General features: G+C 34.4%; 1 protein-coding gene across 5 annotated transcripts in view; it reads left to right on the forward strand.

Annotated features, from left to right (window-relative positions):
• The window catches only part of WDR33 (WD repeat domain 33), a 65559-nt gene that overhangs the window by 41291 nt on the left and 1629 nt on the right, over window positions 1–22639 (forward strand). For 3 of the 5 annotated variants that reach the window (XM_087933000.1, XM_026701288.2, XM_026701291.2), the window contains exons 8-21: window positions 7055–7181; window positions 8129–8283; window positions 8818–8896; window positions 9326–9436; window positions 10395–10489; window positions 10960–11046; window positions 11280–11419; window positions 12436–12588; window positions 13078–14079; window positions 16518–16620; window positions 17742–18207; window positions 20481–20647; window positions 20751–20828; window positions 21604–21789. In XM_087933000.1, coding sequence (XP_087789126.1) covers window positions 7055–7181; window positions 8129–8283; window positions 8818–8896; window positions 9326–9436; window positions 10395–10489; window positions 10960–11046; window positions 11280–11419; window positions 12436–12588; window positions 13078–14079; window positions 16518–16620; window positions 17742–18207; window positions 20481–20647; window positions 20751–20828; window positions 21604–21789 — 2949 coding nt within the window. The remainder of the gene's footprint in view (window positions 1–7054; window positions 7182–8128; window positions 8284–8817; window positions 8897–9325; window positions 9437–10394; window positions 10490–10959; window positions 11047–11279; window positions 11420–12435; window positions 12589–13077; window positions 14080–16517; window positions 16621–17741; window positions 18208–20480; window positions 20648–20750; window positions 20829–21603; window positions 21790–22639) is intronic. The other 2 variants (XM_087933001.1, XM_087933002.1) reach the window with 1 other exon arrangement.

Below are 22639 nucleotides of genomic sequence, written 5' to 3' on the forward strand. Positions count from 1 at the left end.
ACTACCAGTTTATACATTGCATTAACTTAAGCACTGTGATTGCTTCTGTCGACACTTAATATGTACATCTTTTTAAAAGAATTTTTATTAAAGAATTTTTAAACAATAAAAGAAGGAAAAGAAAAAAATAGAATAAGAAGTAAATTTAAAAATGTGGAGAAAACAAAAAAGAAGGAAAGATAGAAGAAAAAATAAGAACAACGCTCAGAAAATTAAATGATTTCCAACATTTTTTGCCAATAGAGATTAACAAACTCATTTAACATTTCTCCTGAATATAACAAAAAGCTCTTCAGTTCCTTCTTTAGCATTATTTTGTCATCAGATCCATAAATTATCACTTCAGTTTTTCTGTGTTCACCAAAAAGTTCATAAAAAATTTAAAGTCTTTTGAAAAAAGTAGCTTTGTTTTATATCCCTTAGCAAACAGGTCACTTTTGCCATTTCTAACAATTCTGACATCTTCATAACCATTCCTCCACTGGGAGAATTCCAGTATTTCTCAACTGTTGTGCATATAATAGTCTTTCTGCAGTAACCAGGTATAAAATCAATCTTCCATGAGTTCTTTTTTAGTTAGCTATTTGTAAGTTCCAATAAGAAATTATTTGGTTTTTTTCTCAATATTAAACTTTCAGATTTTTTTGTATTGTATATATTTGTATCCAGAATTTTCTAGCTTTTTCCGAAGTGTACCATCGATAGTAAAATTTCCCTTCGTGTTTTTCATATTTCCAATACTGATTTGAGGCACCTTTAGTTTCATACTTTCTCATGGTGATATACCAATAGTACATTGTTTTTTTTAAAAAAATTCTCTTAAATTATAACAATGTGAATTTAATCCGATTTATAGACATTCTCCTATTTATACAGTTGTGTATTATAATTCATGGCCCATTTTATCAGTATAGTCCTTAACTTGTTCTTGTCATTTTCAAACCTTAATAAAACAGTATACATTTTTTCAACCATATATTCATCATTTATACATTATTCATTTTCAAACTGTCTTATGTTGCTTAGTTCCAATTACCCTTTTATTTATTTTAATTTTTTTCTTTTAATTGTGCATATAAAAGCCATTGGAAAGTATACCCTTCTGCAAGTCAGTTGTTATCTTGACTTTGTAATATATAAGTATATATATATAACTTTTATCCATGTAACTAATATTGGATCCATATCTTAGATATTGTTACTAAAAATTGAGAAGTTTGGCCTTGACTCCAGTGCAAGGTATCAGCTATATTTACACACTAAAGAAAGCAACCTAGAATACATTCAGGAAACTTGTATATAGGAAACATCACTGGTCTCATCAAGCTAAAATGTGAACATCTTAACAGAATTGGAAGGGATTTTGGAGGTCTTCTAGTCCAACTCGCTGTTCATGCAGTAGACTCCATACCATTCCAGACAAATAGCTGTCACTTAAAAGGACCCAGTGATGGGGCAACCACAAATTCTAAAAGCAAGCCATTCTACTGGTTAATTGTCAGCACTATTAGGAAATTTATTCTTAGTTCTACGTCGCTTCTCTCCTTGATTAGTTTGGTTCCCAATAACATACCAGGACAATATTGTTAACATTATGCAAGAATGAAAGGAAATACATTTTGATGACTGTTTTTAGAAATACATTATTTGTTACTATCAATAATTAATATATTTGGCATCTTGGAGAAATGAATCGCCATTTTGTTCCAATAGCAGCTAAGGGACTGTTCTGTTCTTTATTCTCCATAAATAGTTCTTAAAATGCTTGTGTTTTATTTAGAACATACTGAAACATTCATTTTACTATTGACATATCTTCAAATGTCTTTCCCAAATTACCTAAACTACAAATCAGGTATAATTTAAAAGACAGAAAGTCTAAAACAGGAAATCAGTCTCAACATCTACTATATATTTGCTTAGTACTTTTTGCTTTGTATTTTTTATTTCTTGCATATTAAACGTATTTGGAACAATTATCTTTCTTTGTTACATAGTTAATCAGTATACATATCAATCAATATATGTATTCTAAGAATTATATAATAGATTAATATTATTTATAATTATATGCGTCCCATCTTGCAGTTTGAGGAGACTCTGGGGGCTTATCTTGAAATCCCATTAGTTGTCACTGGTTTATAAACTTTTCTTTAATTCTTGGCCTGAATACATAGAATAAATATTGTTTGTCTGTAGATCAAGCTTTGGCTTTTTTCCCCCTCTCCCCTTTTCATAGCAGTTTTGTGTCAATTTTTTTTGGAATGTTTTATTGTAAAAATACAACATTTTTTACATTTTAAACTGCATAAAATAATTTCATTTTTTATATAACTATAAAACTAGTTCATTTTTATCTCTGTGGTAATGTATAAATGTGTTCTGAATTTGATTTTTTGCATTTACAATACAGTTATTCAGGGCATTATTTGTGAAAAATGTTAAATTGGGGGCTCAACTGAAATTACCTTGTCTTTGAAAACAATTAAATTTTGCTTTGGTAGAGTGTAATCAAGTGCTTAATTCTACTAAATTTAATTTTATATAGTTAAGACAGATTATATACCAAAGCTTTAAATGTTCAGTTAAAGCATTAAGTAAGTTGGCTTGTTTTTTCTTGGAAAATAAAAGTCATAATGGTATTACACAGTTTAATACATCTATTTTATATGTAATATATATTTTATAGAATATTTTTAAAGAACTTACAATTAAAACACCTCCATAAGAGTATATAACAAAGCAAATCAGTAAATCTCTATTAACAAAATTGTAAAAAAGAGTTTATAGTAGTTTGTGAATTCGCACGCACCATGTATATATGTGTTATATACTTAAGCAGAACCCCAGTCAGAACCTTGTATAGTTCACAGAGTTGTTGGGTAGAATCATCTCACCATGCATGTGAAATTAGCGGGTGTGAGTTTCACTAAACTTCTTCAATTCGTTTTCAGTCACCACAAAATTAACACATTCTTCCTTGAGCTAATTGTCCTCCCACCTTGTCAAAATCCTTTATTTTTTCATTCTTAATTTTTCTTATTTTCTCTAACCATTTCTCTATTTTTCATCAAAATTCCATGTTGTCGTCCCGCCCCTGCCCCCCGTTTTTTTCTTTCATGAGATCTTTGTTATTTCACTACATTAGTTAAAATATCCAGCTCCTACACAAAATACTTCTCATCATTAACTGCACTGAGGAAATCACCTGTTGGGGATTTTTTTTAAAAAAGTATAAGATGCCTGTTTCACCCCAATCCACTCAAGGAGGGGATTGCAACGCAAACCCTTCATCCCAAATATTAGATCTGGAAGCTATAAATCTCCACAGTAGCCTTCCAATTTCTGTTATTAATTCCATTCTTAACAGCAATTCATACTGATCAATCTCTAATTGCTCTGATTTGGGCATGGGAATCAATACGGTATTAGAATGGAAGATTCAGGACAGATTTATTTTGATACTCCCTCCTACCATCCAATTAGTTGCAACAAATCTTCTTTAACTATATTGTGACCACTATCATAGTGACCACCAGTCCTGCTTCCAAAACTGACCTAATTTTAGAACCCTGAAGCTGATATGGACTAGATAATAGCTAAAGAGACAGACTATCGTGCATATTAGCATTCTGCTCTATGTTCTTTTTTGCCACTTGATTATGCCTTATTCCAGATGCAGAAAATTAGATATGTTGGAAATTTTTAAAAGTCTTTAAACTTTGCTTCACCTATACCAGTGGTTCCCAACCCATGGGCCACTACCAGGCTATCGCCTGTTTGGAAGTGGGCCGCATGAGCTGCTCAACTTGCCTGAGCGGCGATCTGGCACACATACAGCTCAACTTGTGTGAGTGATGGCTGGTGTGCACATGTGGGCTGGTCCCTTCCCCAAAACTGGGCCACCAAGCCATAAAGGTTGGGGCCCGCTGATCTGTACTGTAATATGTATAGCAAAATGGCATTATTATTTCTTAAGGAAAGTCGCCCCATTCATATCTTATTTGCTAGAACACAAGATAACTTCAGGTTTTTAAAACAGAAACAACTTGTCAACAATGATTAAATATGGATTGTCATTGAATTGTGGCATCTTCCATTGTATTTTATCACCATGCTGGTTCTTACCCCTAACAGTGGAGTCATAAGAGGATTAATTGTAGCAAACTTTTTTTTTCAATGAGGATAGATTATCCAATATAATAGCGATGATACTCTCACCAAGGTTTCAAAGCTTAGTACAACAATGTACAAATGGGGAATGCATTAAACCTGCTTCATACCTTCATGCTACCATTTATGGTCCAACTTCCAAATCAGTCAAAAGGCCACCAATCAAGTCAGATGGAAGGAACATTTGCTGTTGCTTCTGGTTAGTAGTGTCTGAAGCTAGTACAGGTAGTCCTCAATTTACAACCTTTTGTTTCATTCAAAGTTACAATGGCACTGAAAAAGTGACTTACAATTGATCTCCAAATTTACAACTGTTGCAGCATCCCCAAGGTCATGTGATCAAGGCACTTGGCAAATACACAGCATGTATTTACAAAGTTTACAGCATCCAGGGGTCACATGATTGCCATTTGCAACCTTTCTAGCTGGTTCCGACAAACCAAAGTTAATGAAAATTTGGGAGGGGAACCCAAATTCACTTGCATTTTCACGATTCACTTAATAACAGCAGTGATTCACTTAGCAACCATGACAAAAATGATCAGAATAAGGTACGATTTGCTTAACAATTGTCCTAGCTTAGTCACAGACATTCTGGTCTCAATTGTTGGCATAAGTTAAAGATTACCCGTGCAATATTTTTAGTTAGTTAGTTGTAACTCACCTTTATTATTTTTTAAATACACAATTCACGGCAGCAAACATACCTCACACTCCTTTCTCCTATTTTCCTCACAGCCATAACCCTGTGAGGTGAGTTGGCTGACAGAAAATGACTGGTCCAAAGTGGGATTAGAACTCACAATTTTCTTTTAACTATGGTGCCTTGACCAAAAATCAGACTGGTTCTCAACATAGAAATAGACATCAGTTCAAGGATCTGAATAGTATTTCATCCTTGATGTTTCTCCATAGTTCCTTTTAGGTGACCACATCACTTAGTAACAAGAGCTCAGTAACAAGAACTAAGTTTGCCTTGTTTCTAACATTCCTTATACACCAATTTTGTGTGTGTGTGTGTATGCAGTATTGACCTTTCATTTCCATTCTGGACTCAGTAACAGCTGGATGTTCTTGTCTTGCAGTGACTAATATATCATAGTTATCATCTGATACATATAAATGAGCATGTTTTGTTTTTACACAATTGTATTTTTAGAGGAAAAAAACTATACTATAAGTTTGATGAGCACCTTTTTATAGATAGTGTTACAACATAAATGTTTATATTCTGCACAAAACACATATATTTCAATGCTTCCAAGTACAAACATATTTCAGCTGAACAGTTACAACATTTAATTCTACTAATCTGTTTTTATATTTCACTTCTTTTTGAAATATACTGAATAAAAATTCTCAAAAGCTCAAGATGTAGCCTTAAATTACAATTCAGTACTACTTTATTTGGGAATAATCCCCACTGGAATCAAAGGGATTCTCTTCTAAGTATCCAAAGAATTTTGACCTACTTAAATATTTTTAAGTCTATGCTTAGTGAATGGACAGATTTGAAATAGTTATTGGAATCTGTTTAAAATAAATTAAGAAAATATGGTTATGACCAATTAGTTTGACAGTTGCCTATCCTGAAAACATCTTATATTTTGCTAGGCTACTATTTTATTGCATTCAATTGCCAATATGAAGATTAACAAATTAATGAATAGCATTGCTTATTTTTTGTTTTTAATATGAAAAGATTCTTAATTAGGTTTTTCACCTTCCACATAACAACATGCAGGAGTCCTATACTCCTGCAATCACTAACATTCCCAAGGTATTTCATTCTATGCAGGCCTATGCTCCCATCATTCTGTCCCCTCTCGGGGTATGCAATGTAATGCAGAGCTCAGAAAAAAAGAAGGAAGGAGTAAACCACAGAAATAAGAACGTAGTTCAGAATGAATGAATTCATCCCAGCACTATTCCCCATATCTCTTTGGTATTTATTTATTTATCAAATTTAGATACTGCCTATTTCACTATTTTATTTATTTATTTATCAATCAATCAATCAATAACATTTATTGTCCACCCACCTTACCATAGGTAACTTTCTGGAAGATTTATGGATACAAGTGATAAAACCATATAAAAGACAAATGATTAAAAACTGAAAAATTATCCTTGTCAACTTTCTTTGCTTCCGCAGTACTGAAGTACATTTTTTTCCTTTAACCTTTTTCTCAGTGAAAAAAATTAAGCTGGAAAAAAAGTTGGATTTAAGCAAAACAACAATCCAAAATATACTTCCAAATGAATCATGAAGTACTGATAGAAAATATTAGCCTCTGTTCAGTTTTGTGTGCAACTATACATCCTCGTTCAGCAGTAATGGGAAAGCAGTTGATCAGATGTAGTGGGTTTTTATTGAGCTCTTTCAGTGATTTTGGATGTGCTGTACAGTTAGGATTTTTAGTATTTAGTAATACAGTATATAAAATAACAGCTACATTCATTCAACCCTACATTGATCTTATATTCATTAATCCCTACATTATCGGAGACCAATATAATATTATAAAATATTTGGATTAAAAGAAGTTTAAAAATAATTTTATAAACTCAACTCATACTACATTACATCATTTGATTAGAATGATTAGAAAAAGAATAATATGTTACAGTGGTTCCCTAAATTTTGAACATATTTACATTATTTATTACTTGTTTATTATATTTTAATAAGGACAAATGTTAGTTGGGAAATAAATAAGTTTTATGTAATTTGAAAATGTACAAACTTGTTTAAAGCTTATTAAAAGACCAGTAGAGCTTTTTCAGAGAAATTTTCTAATTCTTAATTTGGTTAGATTTTAACTCCTGTTGTTGCTGTGTGAGACATTTAACTAACTAATTGTTTTTGCACTGCTAAAAGGTCATGGTGCTGATGTCAAATGCGTTGACTGGCATCCAACAAAGGGGTTGGTGGTTTCTGGAAGTAAAGATAGCCAGCAGCCAATCAAATTCTGGGATCCAAAGACTGGTCAAAGCCTGGCTACACTGTAAGTGTAGTTGTTTTCTAATTATTTTTGTGCTCTTAACCATGTATACTTCTGCAAATTCTTTGGAAAAAAGGTGGGGTACAGTGCAGTCATAATGTTTAATGTCCCTCTTGATCGTGCCTTCAGTAAATACCTAATATAATATTGCTGAACTATTAATGCAGTCTTTGCCTCTTACCGTCTGATTTTTAATGTAGACTAACTTTATAACAGATAGTGGAAAGTAAGACATTGAAAGTCTATGATCTGAACTCCCATCTCCGTAAAAGGGAATGATAGGATTACATTGGGACAAAAGTACTACAAGGAAGTTAATTTTTTTGTCCATGCCATTTTCTCAATATTCTATTTCCCATCCACTTACTAGATGATATTTATAGAAAATACACTTGAAAATTTTGCTAAGGATGGGTTTAGCAAATATATATAGAGAGAGATTAATCCCTATTTCCCAAGCACTATGGTCCCAACATAATCCTGTCCCTTCTAGACCTATTTTTGTAAAATAAAAAAAAAAGGGAGGGGGGAGTGCAAAAGCCCCTTTGGAACCTATTAATGCTTCTTAACCTCTGTGTTCGTTTATGGTGGCGTGGAAAGAGTATGCCAAGAATGCTTGAATCAATAATCTATTAAAAAATAATGACAGCTATTATTTCAATAAATCACAATGTTTTATGGAAGCATTTATATTTGGGTTTTTCATCAGCTTACTGCTTATACTTGTTAGGAATTTTATCTTGAAAAGGAAGTTAAAATGAGTTTCTACTCATTCCTTTTCTATTATGAGATTAGCAATTCTGACTTCTAGTAAAATAAAGACTTGAGCTGTTTGAATTTAATGTTAAATTCTAAGTGAAACAGTAATTACATTTTGAGAGTCTGTCAGTTTTGTGTAATTGTTACCATATTATTATAATCTGTACTGTTATTAATGCAATTTCTTCCAGACATGCTCATAAAAACACTGTGATGGAGGTCAAGCTGAATCTCAATGGCAATTGGCTGCTTACAGCGTCTCGTGATCATCTTTGCAAACTTTTTGATATCAGAAATCTGAAAGAAGAACTACAGGTCTTCAGAGGTCATAAAAAGGAAGCCACAGGTTATAGTTACTTTTCTGTTGGTTGTTTTTTGCTTAAGCCCATTCTAAATGATCAAACAGATGCAATTGTAATTCTAATTTGTTTGTGTGTTTGTGCAGGTATATTTGTTGTGAAATGTAATTGATGCTACAGTTTTGAATCAGTTCACTTACCTTTGAATAAAAGAACATAGAACACTTAAACTCCAAGGCATTCTGTGATATTGCTCTATACTTCCATTGTGCTCAGTGGTGGGATTCAGCCAGTTTGCACCACTTTAGGAGAACTGGATGTTAATTTTCTGAGCAGTTTGGCGAACTGTGTTGGAAGAAGTCATTAGGGCAGAGAAACGGTTGTTAAATTATTTGAATCCCACCACTGATTATGCTCATTGCTAATCATTAACTTTCCCTGTCCTTCCCACATGCTGATCCCTATTCTCCATGTTGGGCATCAAATGTCAAGATAGATGCTGTCATTTCTGATCTAGCACTGTATTAGAAAGCAGAAAGTACAAAAAAATCTGTTGTTGTTTTTTTTAACCGGTAATATAGCTGTGGCTTGGCATCCTGTTCATGAAGGTCTTTTTGCTAGTGGAGGATCTGATGGTTCTTTGCTGTTCTGGCATGTTGGGTGAGTATCTCATTCAGATGTGAAATTGCAATAGACATTCAGCATATTTTAATGTAACTTTTTCAAGCTTCAAACTTTATTTCCTAATTATTCTAAAAATCTAAGATAGTTTACTTGGTTTTTGGTGTCATCATGTCTTAAATTAATTTTTCTTGTAAATATTTCTATTTAACCTTGGCATACATGGAAAGAATATCAATTATATGTAAAGATTCGGTAAAAACTGGAAAATTAAAAAAAACAGAACTCATAATTGAATTACTTTTCAAGTTTATTTTAAATCTGCAACAAGTGTTCGTATTCAACAGAAAAAAAAACATTCATTGACCAAGATTATAGACCTTAAGAAGTTTTATAGAAAATTCATTTGGAGGCTTGTTCCAAAATGTTTTATTTATTTATTTAACTACTGCTTTTTATATGTTTCAGGGTTGAAAAGGAAGTGGGTGGTATGGAAATAGCCCATGAAGGAATGATTTGGAGCTTGGCATGGCATCCTCTAGGACACATTCTGTGTTCAGGATCAAATGATCACACCAGGTATTTTGAGTACAGCTTGGCACTCTTTTGATTACAGGAACATTTCTCTTAATTAACAAACATCATCATCATCATTATTCTCTCTTTAATAAGAGATAAAATAAGGCACATTTAATTTTATAAGGTTAGTGAAAAATAAAAATGGCACTTAGAAAAAAATATATAATTCAATTTGAATGATGGAGTCCAAGAGAAAAGTTTCACATATAAGTTTGGAATAATTTTTTATTAATTTTAGTAGAAATAATTCCAGGTATACACCTACTGTAATTAGCTGCAAATATCTAATTATGACAGTTTATATTTCAACTATAATTGGAAATAAAAGATTTTTAGATTTGAAAAAAATATTGTCATCTACATTATAGTAATCTCTGGGCCCCTTCTTACCAGATTAATAAAACAAGGAAACAGCAGTTTCTCACAACACTCTCAAAAACAGTAATGCAGATCCACATTTTTAATATCATATTTATTGAAGAATCTTATTTGCTTATGTTTAAATTTAGTTAAATAACCAACATCTGTTTTTCATTTCTCTGGTATTATTCATACCTAACTATAGTATATACACATTTTAATAAATGTATATTTTGATATCTAAAGAAAAGTATTTTATATGAGATGGCATAAATATCATCTAAGAAACATATAGTATGGTGAACAAATTTCCACCATTTTTAAGTTGAATAAATACTATTATTCCTACAAAATAGATATTTTCCATCAGCTCTGTGTACAAGTAAGTGACCATCCAATTCCATAAGTCATCTGAAGTTGCAGAGTAGAAAAATGTACAAACTAGTTCCATTCCCATTGGTGTGCTTCTTGTCTTTTCCCCTGAAGGATAGCAATGACTTATCTGATGTCAGAAAATTACCTGACGTAGGAGGGAGATAGATTCAATTCTCATAACAGACAAAAGAGAACATATTACCATGTAGTTTTATTTTGACAGCAAATTCTGGACCCGGAATCGACCTGGAGATAAAATGCGAGACCGATATAACTTGAACTTACTTCCAGGAATGTCAGAAGATGGAGTAGAATATGGTAGTTATTTTTGGTCTATACAGCATATTATAATGATTTAAAGTAGAATTTGAATTTGGATTACAAAAACTTATTCATATTTAGGTCTCTACTTGATTTGAAAGAATCACTGGGTGATTTGGCACCACTTAATTTCAGTCCAGTCAACATTACTAGGTTGTTGTTATGGAGGGAAGATGAAGGAAGACCCATGTGATACCGTGAGCTCCCAAAGAAAAGATGGCACGCATACATATATAAGATTTGTAAGGGCTACATGGCAATTCAAATTCAGAAGGGAGTATGCACGCTCACAAACACATTATTTATTCCATTCTTGTTAGATAACATGAAATGTGCATTTTCTTCAGTCTCTCTCTCTCTCTCTCTCTCATGATCTAAATTGATACTAATGTTATAGGAAATGAATAATTTCAACATGTTCCAAGGCAAACATGCTTCATTTGATAATTGTATTTTTTTCTTTCTAGATGACCTAGAACCCAATAGCCTTGCAGTGATTCCAGGGATGGGAATTCCTGAACAATTGAAACTAGCCATGGAACAAGAACAGATGGGTGAGAAAGAAAGCATGCAGAAATAATACATTTTTGGAAATCTATTACTTAAACATAGTGAAATATTACTGCTGTATAAACATGGATTACATTGTAATGCTACATCTGAAAATGATTTTTTTCTGAATAATAGGAACTGGGAAAATGGTTTCTTTTTGCTTTGCCATCTTATTTGGGTGGAAAAATGTGAAATATAAAACTACAGAATTGACTGTTTCAACCTATTTTTGAAGGGAAAGATGAGACAGGTGAAATTGAAATGACTATCCCAGGATTGGACTGGGGTATGGAAGAGGTAATGCAAAAGGACCAAAAGAAAGTACCACAAAAAAAAGTTCCCTATGCAAAGCCAATCCCTGCCCAGTTTCAACAGGTTGGTATACCTTAAATATTTTGATTGAAATGAGTTTACTACTTTGTCACATTGGTGTCTAATAATTATTTCACATGCCAGTACCTATTAGAATGTAAAGGACAGGTGCATACTAATGAATGAATTTTGATAATATAAAAGATACAGCTAAATTGAACATCTGTACTTAATATGCAATATTACTAATTTAGATCAATTGTCATTAGGCCTTTAGACTCACTGTTCTTATATGGACAAAATAATGCAGTGGATTTAGATTCTGAAACTTATTTCAATTTTTCTGCCTTGTGTATTTCAAAAAACTTGATTGCATTCTGAAGTATTTTATATGTACAAAGTTTTTAGAACATACAGAATATATGGCATGCAGATATTTGATAAATCTCAAATATTTTTTATTAATAATTGCATCTACATCCTGCCTTTTCCCTTGACAGATGAGACAGTCAGTATACATGGAGGGGGCTTCATTTTAATTTTAATCACAAAGGCAAGAGAACTCTCAGGGCTTGAAGCTGGGTCTCCCTGACCAAAGTCCAATGCTTTAATCCATACCCCATTATCTCAAGGCCTAGGGATCTTCATATCTTATCATTGTAATTACAATTTCAAAAAAAGAGTTTGAGAGAAATGATGGTTTTAAACTGTAAGAATCTACATTCTTCCTGTAACTTAGGGTTGACATAATTTGGATTTTGCCAAAGTTTTGTTCCTTCATCCATCATCATTCTTAGCATGGTTCCAATTTTAAAGACCCCGATACAATATCTGTAGCAAGTACAGCCTTTGCTGCTAGAAAATAAAACAGGGGAAGTATTGCATGATAAGATTTGTAAAGATTTACTGATCTTTCACTCTCTTTTTTAATTGAAGAATCCCCAAATCACCAGAAGGCTGTAATATTTATTGTCTTGTTATTTTATTCAGCATTCAGTAATACATAACTAATTTATTAATCTCAGTAGAGTAAATGATATCAGTATTAGTATACCCAAAGCTTTAATTATTTTATTTAGGCTTGGATGCAGAATAAAGTTCCAATCCCTTCACCAGCTGAGCCTCTGAATGATCGAAAGGAAGAACTTAAATTAGAGGAGAAAAAGAAGACACAAGCAGAGATAGAGCAAGAAATGGCAGCGCTTCAGTACACTAATCCACAGCTTCTTGAGGTATGTAGAATAAAGTAAAATCAGTCATTAACATTCTTCAAAACATCTATATCACATTAAAGAAATGGAGAAATGGGAAAACAGCAGTAAGGATGCTTCTAGGACATACTGTGTTTTCTTTGGAGATATAATATATGTAACATTTGAACTAAAGAAAACAATTGCTATTATTTTGAATCGATTGAATGAGAAAGTGTCCAGAAATATAGGCTTTGGAAGAAAAATAGAGTACTAAGCCATTAATATTTAATAGATGGGTAGTGTTCCTTTATTGTGTGTATAAATCAATGCTGCTCCTGGCAACTCCTTTTTGTGATGCTATAACATTGTAATGTTCAGTCACATTTTGCAATCTCTTGCCAGTCAGTTTTTTTTATTTGTTCCAGTTGAAGCAATAATTAAAAATAAAAACTTCAGCTAGAAATATCGGTTTCCATTTGTTCCTAACAATTTTAGGGATATGTGTAATTAGATTGCTTTTTTCCACAGCAATTGAAGATTGAGAGACTTGCACAGAAACAAGCAGAACAGAGTCAACAGCAACCTCCTCCAGGAGGACCTGTTCATGGACCCCAGCATTTTCCAGGACAAGGTCCAATGTCTCAGGTGCCGCAAGGATTTCAGCAAGCCCATCCACCTCAGCAGATGCCAATGAATATGCCTCAGATTGGACCACCAGGACCACAGGGACAGTTCAGGCCTCCAGGACCTCAAGGACAAATGGGACCTCAAGGTCTTCCTTTACACCAAGGAGGTGGTGGACCACAAGGGTTCGTTGGTCCTCAAGGACCTCCACAAGGACTTCCAAGACCTCAAGAACTTCATGGACATCAAGGAATGCAGAGGCATCCTGGTCCTCATGGGCCCATGGGCCCACCAGGTCCACCAGTTAATACTGGACTTCAGGGTCACTTAGGCCCACAAGGACCACCTGGGCCTCAAGGTCACTTAGGTCAACAAGTTCCACCTGCACCACAAGGCCATTTAGGTCCTCAGGGGCCACCTGGTGGTCAGGGGCCACCTGGCCCAAGGGGGATACAAGGGCCCCATGGAGTACAGGGAGCTCAAGGGATGCAGGGTCCTGTATCCCAAGGACCTTTGATGGGACTTAATCCAAGAGGCATGCAAGGACCTCCAGGACGAGAGACCCAGGGTCCTGGTCCCCAAGGAATGATGATGGGTCATCCACCACAAGAAATTAGAGGACCTCATGGTTTGTTGGGGCATGGCCCCCAAGAGCTCAGAGGTCCTCCACCTCAGGGTTCAATGATGGGACCTCCACAGGAATTGCGTGGGCCACCAGGTACACAAGGACAACAAGGACCTCCACAAGCTAATATGGTAGCACCTCAAGGAAATATGCAAGGGCCACCTGGGCCTCAAGGACAACAGAATCCTTCAAGGGGGGGCCATCCTTCCCAGGGTCCTCCACCTTTCCAGCAGCAGAAAACTCCTTTACTTGGTGATGGTCCTCGAGCCCCATTTGGTCAGGTATGTCTGGGAGAGGTAGTTTTTCTTGCATTATAATTTTGGCAGGAAGAAAATTATGTCAATTCAATAATAAATTTATGTTATAAAGTAACAGTTATCTGAGAAAGCAGTAATTGGGTCACCAGGTCCAGTTGCAAACAGTGTATTAATACTATTGTAACTTCAGCACTAGCAAAATTAACTGGAAATTAAGGGACAGAGCTCAGAATGTGGATTTTTATCATGGACTTGTAAAAATTCTATTCAGGGCTATGTAAAATCACATTGCTAAGGTAATTCCAAATAATATTTTGTCTAACTCACTATGACAATACAATTTGTTGTTCTAAGCAATAAGAAAGAGAGTTGAACATCCAAAGGTTAGGAAAAGCCAAATCCCTGTTCTTCAAGAGTTTTCTAATATTTTAGTAGTAATTGTTTTAATTTATCTATGTCCAAGTGAATTATTAGTACATTTTTAAACTTCTTCAATACTGGTAGTCCTCACTTAATGATGCTAATTGGGACTAGCAACGTTGTTGCTAAGCGATGCAATTGTAAAATGCAATGTCACATGATAGCAATTGCAGCAGTTCCATTTGCCCTCATTAGTTGAATCCAGCCTGGTTGCAGCACGGTGAAATGAGATCATGATTTGTTACTTTCTGATGGCTTCCCCTTTAACTTGGCTTATTAGAGGCTGGCAGTGAAAGAAATGTCAATCATGTGACCATGAAACAATGCAAAAATTGTAATTGCAAGCCAATTGCCAAGTGCTCAAACTGCAACCACAAGCCCATGGGGATACTGTGTTGGCTGAAGTTACAAGGAACAGCTCTAAGTGTCCTTGTTTAACACTGTTGTAACTTCAGAGCAGAGGTGGTATTCAGCAGGTTCTGACCAGAACCGGTAGCGGAAATTTTGAGTAATTTGGAAAACCGGCAATACCACTTCTGACTGGAGATTTTACAATATCCTTCCCCTGCCACGCCCACCAAGCCATGCCCACAGAACGAATAGGAAAAAAAACTTGAATCCCACCACTGCTTCAGAGAGTCACTGAACAAATGGTAGCTGAAGAAGGACTCCTTATATTAGCATGTTGTTTGTAAAGCAGTGCATTAAAAGCTTCAGTAGTTTGAAAATGATATAGGAGCTGGCATTTTTGTGTTGTATACAGCAGGGGTCTCCAACCTTGGCAACTTTAAGACTTGTGGACTTCAGCTCCCAGAATTCCTCAGCTTTGCTGGCTGAGGAATTCTGGGAGTTGAAGTCCACAAGTCTTAAAGTTGCCAAGGTTGGAGATACCTGATATACAGTATAAAAGCAAATATTGAAAACTGATTGCAGAAAAAGACCTAGTGGTCCATCGAGTCTGCACTTTGAATTTATTTGTTTTCTGTATATTTATTTATTTATTCTTATTATTTTTATCGAATGATGGATATCTGTTGATCCCAAGCATGTTTAAACTCAGTTATTGATGATTGGTGCATTACCTCCACTGAAAATTGGTTCTAAGCTTCCACTATTCTTTCTATGAAGTAAATCCTTTCTAACATTACATGTACTTAACTTACAACAGTTTCTTTAGTGTTCAAAGTTACAATAGCACTGAAAAAAGTGACTTATGACCATTGTTTACACTTACGATCATTTCACATCTCCGTGGTCATATGATCAAAATTCAGACACTAGCAACTGACTCATATATATGACGGTTGCTTTGCTCCAGGGTCACGTGATCACCTTTTGTGACCTTCTGACAAGCAAAATCAATGGAGAAGCCAGATTCACTATAACAACTGTGGTAAGAAAGATCATAACAGGGGAAAAATTCACTTAACAACTGTCTTGTTTAGCAAAGAAATTTTGAGCTCCATTGTGGTCATAAGTCAAGGACTACCTGTACCTGTACTTATAGATGTCTCTGATATTAGGTTAAATTTATTAAATACATTTTAGGATTTGTTAACCTTATTCTTTTCCCAAGTCTCCCGCTTTATTACTAGGACATGTCTGTACAACCTGTGGAGGGGAAAGGGACACAATTGATAAATTTAAAACCATCACAGGCTGCAAATAAATACCTGGCACACCAATCAGCTGTTTGGTGGTTAGTGGAGCTGGCAAGGTGTCTATTGGTGATCCTTGGCAGTGATCTTTGTGTGTGTGTATGTTAATTTATTGACTTTTTCAAAAAGTGCTGATGTGCTGCACAAGGCGTCTTATACAGGCCAGCTCTAAGAGAATACACTACTTGAGAAGCATATTACCTTGTTGCATTATTCAAGAACAAGAAAAATAACTACTTTTATTGTGACTATTTTCTGACCTTATTTACACCAACTCATACAGAATTAGGCTGTAGTGCTTATGGTGCCCATATAAAACAGTACTGTATATACATAAAGTTAATTTTTTTGTTTCATTTCATCTTACTTAAATTAAACTTACAGGAAGGGCAGAATACTGGACCTCCACCATTGATACCAGGATTGGGACAGCATGGAGGACCAGGTCGTCATGGCCCTCACAACCAAGGACCTGTTTCTAGTAAAGGTAATGAAACACATGGTTTGATCAGAAACCATGTTTCTAAAATCTTGTAGTAGGAGAGAATAAATAACCTAGACTGTTCATACCATCTTCAAAACCATGAAAAATAATACATTGGTGCTTCTTATGTGTATTCAAGGATATTATAACATACAATATCTTTGATTGTGACTAGAAGTGTAACAAATCTAATGATGCAAATACTTAACTAAGTGTTTCAACTAACTAGCTCTGAGCAATAGTTGAAAAGCAGGATTATGAATGAAATTATCTTCTGGGAAAGCCTCTGATAACACACTTTTATTATAATATCTCAGAAGACATAATAAATGATAATAAGAGGATAATAAGGTAGACAGTAGAATGAAATAAATGAATATGCTATGGGATATGTTTAAAGAAAAGCACTCCCATTATTTCAGTAAGGGATGTTGTGTGTGATTCTAACTCAGGTAGCTTAATTGGTCATATAGCATGCATTATAGCAGAAGTTTAGGAATTAGGAATTGTGATTCCCTGAGGGATTGGGACCAAATGTGAGCATGGTTCTAGATAGCCTTCACTGAGCTGCTTGCATTAGATCAGTCTAATAGGTGCCTTGGATGCAGCCCAAAAACAACTGGAGCACCACTTGAACACCGTATGATTGACAAATTCATCAGCCAATTGCTAAAGGCATCTTTATTTTTATCCTATATATATATCTACCTTGTGAGAGTTTGAGGAACAGACAGAATCATAAGTAGCTTGCTACTCAACCTTCAAAGCAATCCAAAAACACCCAAAATCATGGATACTAATGTTTCTTCTGTTGCAAGATTGTGATAACAGAATCTTGCATGTCTGCATGTCTTGCTCCTCCCTCCCCTCCCTTTTCATTCCTGAAAACTAAGGAGAACTAACCTAATTCTGAGACACTTTCTCAAATTACATTTCTGATGTGGAATCAGATTTTATTTATCAGACCATTGTCTAGGCTGCAACTCTTTCTCTTGTCTCAAGGTTATTCTGATAGCCTATTACAGTTGAGAGGGTTTTTTTTCCATAAAACTATGCAAAAGTATACCTTTATTGAATTGAAAAAATATTTTAAATATTTCAGCTATTTTTCATTTATTTTTAAGGTGATTCGCGTGGTCCACCAAACCATCAAGTTGGCCCACTCTCAGAAAGGAGACATGACCAGAATAGTGGTGGCCCAGATCATGGTCCTGATAGAGGTCCCTTCCGAGGTGGTCAAGAATGGAATGATGGTAGAGACACTAGGGGTATGCCAGACAGAAGGGCACCTCATTCAGATTTCCATGATGACTTTGATCGAACAGATGAATTTCGTGAAGACTTTCATCCAGACAAGCGATTTGGGCATCGTTTACGTGAATTTGAGGGAAGAGGAGGTCCACCTCAAGAAGAGAAATGGAGAAGAAGTGGTCCAGGCCCTCCTTTCCTTCCTGATCACAGGGAATTCAATGAAGGAGATAGGGGTCCAAACCGTGGACCTCCTGGCTCATGGGATGGACGGAGAACTTCAGATGAGCGATTCTCTCATGATCCAGAGGAAACACGATATCGAGGAAGAAGAGATGAAAAGTAAGAATTCTAATAATTTTATTAATTGAAAATTAAGCCAAATACTATTTCTCATTTCATATTTAAAGAAAAGTATTTAATTCTAATAATAAATGATCTAATTTATATAGTTGTACATATTAAAGTTCCTATGCGTGTGTCTATAAGATCATTATTAAAAGAAAATTGTAAAAATGGTTTTCTACAGCGCTTATATCTTAGTACTTATCTCTGTAGATATCAAATAAAGGAATTGGGAAAGAGATTTATTAGGAATAGAGATCAGTCCCTTTGGTTAGAATGCAAAGAACTATTTTAACTTAAAGTTAAACCAGACCTTTAATTATTTAATCTGTAACACTGCTCCGTTTCTCTGCTGATGAAGTTGTACCAGCTGAATTTTGTAGAGTTTATAGTGGGAAAAAACATGCACTTAAATTGGCATCAGGCTAAAGATGTTCTCCTTCAAACTATATTGTTAATGGCATATGTAAATTTAAACTATGAATAGATTTTAGAATAAATCATTTTAAAAGAATGCTTCCCTGAAGTATCTTCTTGATTGTGAACTAACTATAGATGCATAAATAAAAATAATGCCATTACCAATAATTCAGCATTATTATAAATATCCTGGAGGTTGTTATTTGGAACACTGACATAATCCTATCTTCAGAATGTTGGAAACAATGAGCTCACTGAGATATTTACATTAACTTAAGTATAAACTCCACTCATGCAGATAATTAAGCTATATTTTATTAAAATCTGAATACCAAAATAGAAACATTTGTTTACAGCTTGGTAATGAAAAAGATACAACTGAAGCTTTTCTTTGTACTTTTTCTCCATATTCCCTCTCCGAAACAGTTTCAATTGTTTGATATAATAAGTGGATTACAATTAAGTTAGATAATATTGAGTTTAATTGAAATAAAAAGTTCTTGCACATAAAATAGCAACTTTTATACTATTGCTCTGTTGCACTGCTTTATGCTTACACTGTTGCAGACATAGTAGAATATTTTTTAAAATAGAAACAATTGGAATATCTTCTTCCTAGTTCTAGAAGTCAAGATATTTTATGCCTCCCCTAATTTTTTTCAACATTCATTCAATTTATTTTAGGCATACAGGAACAAATTAAACAAGGCAGATTCAGAAACACATATAAACTTGGAATTTGTATTAGTAGCTACTGCATACTTCTTACATATTGTTTGATGTTGTGGCCTCCCTAAGATCTTGCACAGTGCTCTGAGTAGATTTATGTTTGAACTGTAACTTCATTTTGGAATGAACTTCACTTTGGAAACCACACAAATTCTTTAGTTTGGTTCATGTGTGTGTAGAAATTCTCCCTTTCTGTTGGCAACTCTAAAAGAACAAATAAATATGAGTTGACAGAAATCATGTTCTGAGGTCCCAAGCTATACAACAAGGAACCTGTGGCCTGTAGCTACTTTTCAATTTAGTTTTTCATTCACTCAACTCTCACAAAGCTGAGTATTCAAAAATTCACTTCTCTCTCTATACAACAATTTTTATTGACTTAGATATCATAACAAAGTATAGTTGACATCAATGATACTTTGCTAATTTGCAGTTCAGTTGACAACAGATAACCCACTATAATTCTTATCTGTAATTTGCTTTTTTATTAATCTGTCATTATACTGAACGCTTTTTCCTAATAGGCAGTGTGGTACCACGGTGGCCTTCCTTGTGATAATGAATATCAGAGGCTAATAAAACTGCAATTATAGAGGAAAAGGGAGCATAATGCAAATGGAGTTTGTATGTTCACAAATTTGAATCCATTTTCATTAGGTTGTGTGCTGCAAATAGAAATAAGGAAATCCACAAATGAGATTTAAAAGAATGTTAAACATAAGTTTGTCCCTTTCCACCATGGATAGATTAATTATTTATACTTTGTCCACAGTTTTCAAACTCAATGAGTACTTCATGAGTTTTATATCACATATGAATGTTCAATTTGATTAGTTAATTGATAGGAACTCATGTGATCAAACACATTTGTTGTTGCAAAGTCACTTTGTGACTTTAACAGAAAGTTCTGATTTCTGTCAAAGAGCAAAAGTAAATAGTTAATATCTACATTTGATTTCAGCCAAAAGGCTGAGAAGCCTTTCCAGTTCAGTAATGTCATTCTGTGTAACAACTGCAGTGTTTCAAAGTTGATTTTTTAAAGTAATTAAAATTTCACTTCAACATAATCTTGACAGCATGGACTTCTGCATAATGCAATATTCCTACTTCGTTTGCTGAAGCTTTAGGAGAGGTACACCCTCAAGGCATGAAGGCCGAGGACCAAGAGGAAGAGACAGTTTTCCTGGACCGGATGATTTTGTGCCAGAAGAAAATTTTGACTCATCAGAGGAAAATGCAAGGGGAAGAGATCACAGTGGTCGGGGAAGAGGTCGGGGTAACCCAAGAGGTATAGTTCATGTTCAATTGAAAACAACATATAATACGGTCCATATTATTCTAAGCTCTTTTTGCACTTTGTAAATACTAAAATCTGTTTTTTGTTATTGTAGGAGGACGAAAAGGTCTTCTTCCCACTCCAGATGAATTTCCTCATTTTGAAGGCCGAATGGATGGAAACCGAGAACCAGGTGAAAATTTTAAATTTGTGCTAGATTTGAGCATCAAAGAATACTAATGCTCATGCTCTATTTTTCACTTGCTTGGAAGTAATGTTGTTTTCATATCACTTAAAAACTAGCATTCTTAGAATACTTAATTTGAAAGACAAATGCTATATCTTGCCTCTTTTCACTTACCAAAAGCTAGGCAGTCTGTTTAGATCATTCTAGAAAGCTTCTACCATGCACTTCCATGTTCTGCTTCAGTTTTCTCTAAAGAGCTATCCGTCACTTCAGCTTATTTTTAAAAAGTCAAACAATATATTTTATTCTATCCTTTTTGACATCACTTATGTGGAATTATAAAGACAAGAAATGTAATATTCCACTTTATTCTTTCCCTTATAACTTTCCAAAAGACCAATCACTAATTATAAAAAATGTTGGGTTGCAGTAATTATAGTTAAACAAGGATAAAGCCTTGGTGCTATTGTTCCCTTAGATTCACCGTACATTTCTGAATGACCCACAAACTTTTGATGACGTTGGCAGAAGTATACCAACATACATAAAAAGTTAAAGGGAGCAAATTCTTTTTCAAGTAACTGTGTATGTGCATGTGTAACTAAGAGTTGATAACAAATGATCATATCTAATTGAAAGAAATTTAGGGCATGCATTTCTGTCACACTCACTGTCAGGTTTGATTTGGTTTTAACAAAAAGGAGTTTACAGAAAAATTTCCACTATGAAATTATTTGTTTGGACTACATTTCTCACTTCAGTTGTATTTTGTCATGACCAGGTCCCCGTCAAGATCATTCTTCTCATGATGGACATTCTCCTGCAAATCGAGAACGTTCCTCCTCCCTGCAAGGAATGGATATGGCCTCACTACCACCCCGCAAACGACCCTGGCATGATGGACCAGGAACCTCTGATCACAGAGAAATGGAAATGCAAGCTGGGCATCCAGAGGAGAGAGGAAAGGGTAAATTACAATTCTTTGAGATTCAGTCGTATAGTATATGTTAACATATAAGCCATGCACTGAAATGCCATGAAAATTCACTGTCTGAAATAAACCAACTCTCAAAATTTGTATTGTTTTTGTTTTTACAATTGGCTTACCTCAGGTGGTACATTTTTCATGATATTTTGGTTAAAATTTCAGAGTTGACTTATTAGCAAGTATATATGGAATATATGGGTACTTTAAATCTACATCTACATAGAAGCCCAACCAATTTGGGGGCTATATGTTGGTATACCTAAAATCTCAACTTATCCATGAGTATATATAGTGAATGACAAATTGAGAAGTGCTGGTAATAAGAGCTAGTTTGATCGAGTGATTAAGGCACCAGATTAGAAAGCAATTTACCATGAGTTTAAGCCCTGCTTGACCATGAAAGCCAGCTGGGTGACCTTGGAACAGTCAATCTACCAATGCAACCCACCTTACAAGGTGTTGTTGTGGGGGAAAATAGAAGAAGGAAGGTATATTAAATATGCTCACCACTTTGAGTTATTTGTAAAGAACAATAACAAAGGACATAAATAAAATATAAAAAATCTTAATTAAAATATCAGTTAAAAACTTTTACTTATTTTCTTTTTATTCTTTTTAAAAATTAAATCCATATGTAAATGTTTGGGATGGCAAAACAATTTATTCCTACAGTTCCTACCCCAATTTAGATTTATCTAAATAAATGAAAGTAAATTATATTTAATTATTTCAGAAACTATCTCTCAGGGGTTCCCTAGGATTGATGCAGAGCTCAAATAATAATCTTATACTGTAGTCTACTTCTGGGTCACTTTTTGTCATTACTCCT

This window comes from Pseudonaja textilis, chromosome 4 (assembly GCF_049901715.1).
Source record: "Pseudonaja textilis isolate UNSWEBS1 chromosome 4, rPseTex1.2, whole genome shotgun sequence".
In the NCBI taxonomy this organism is placed as follows: Eukaryota; Metazoa; Chordata; class Lepidosauria; order Squamata; family Elapidae; genus Pseudonaja; species Pseudonaja textilis.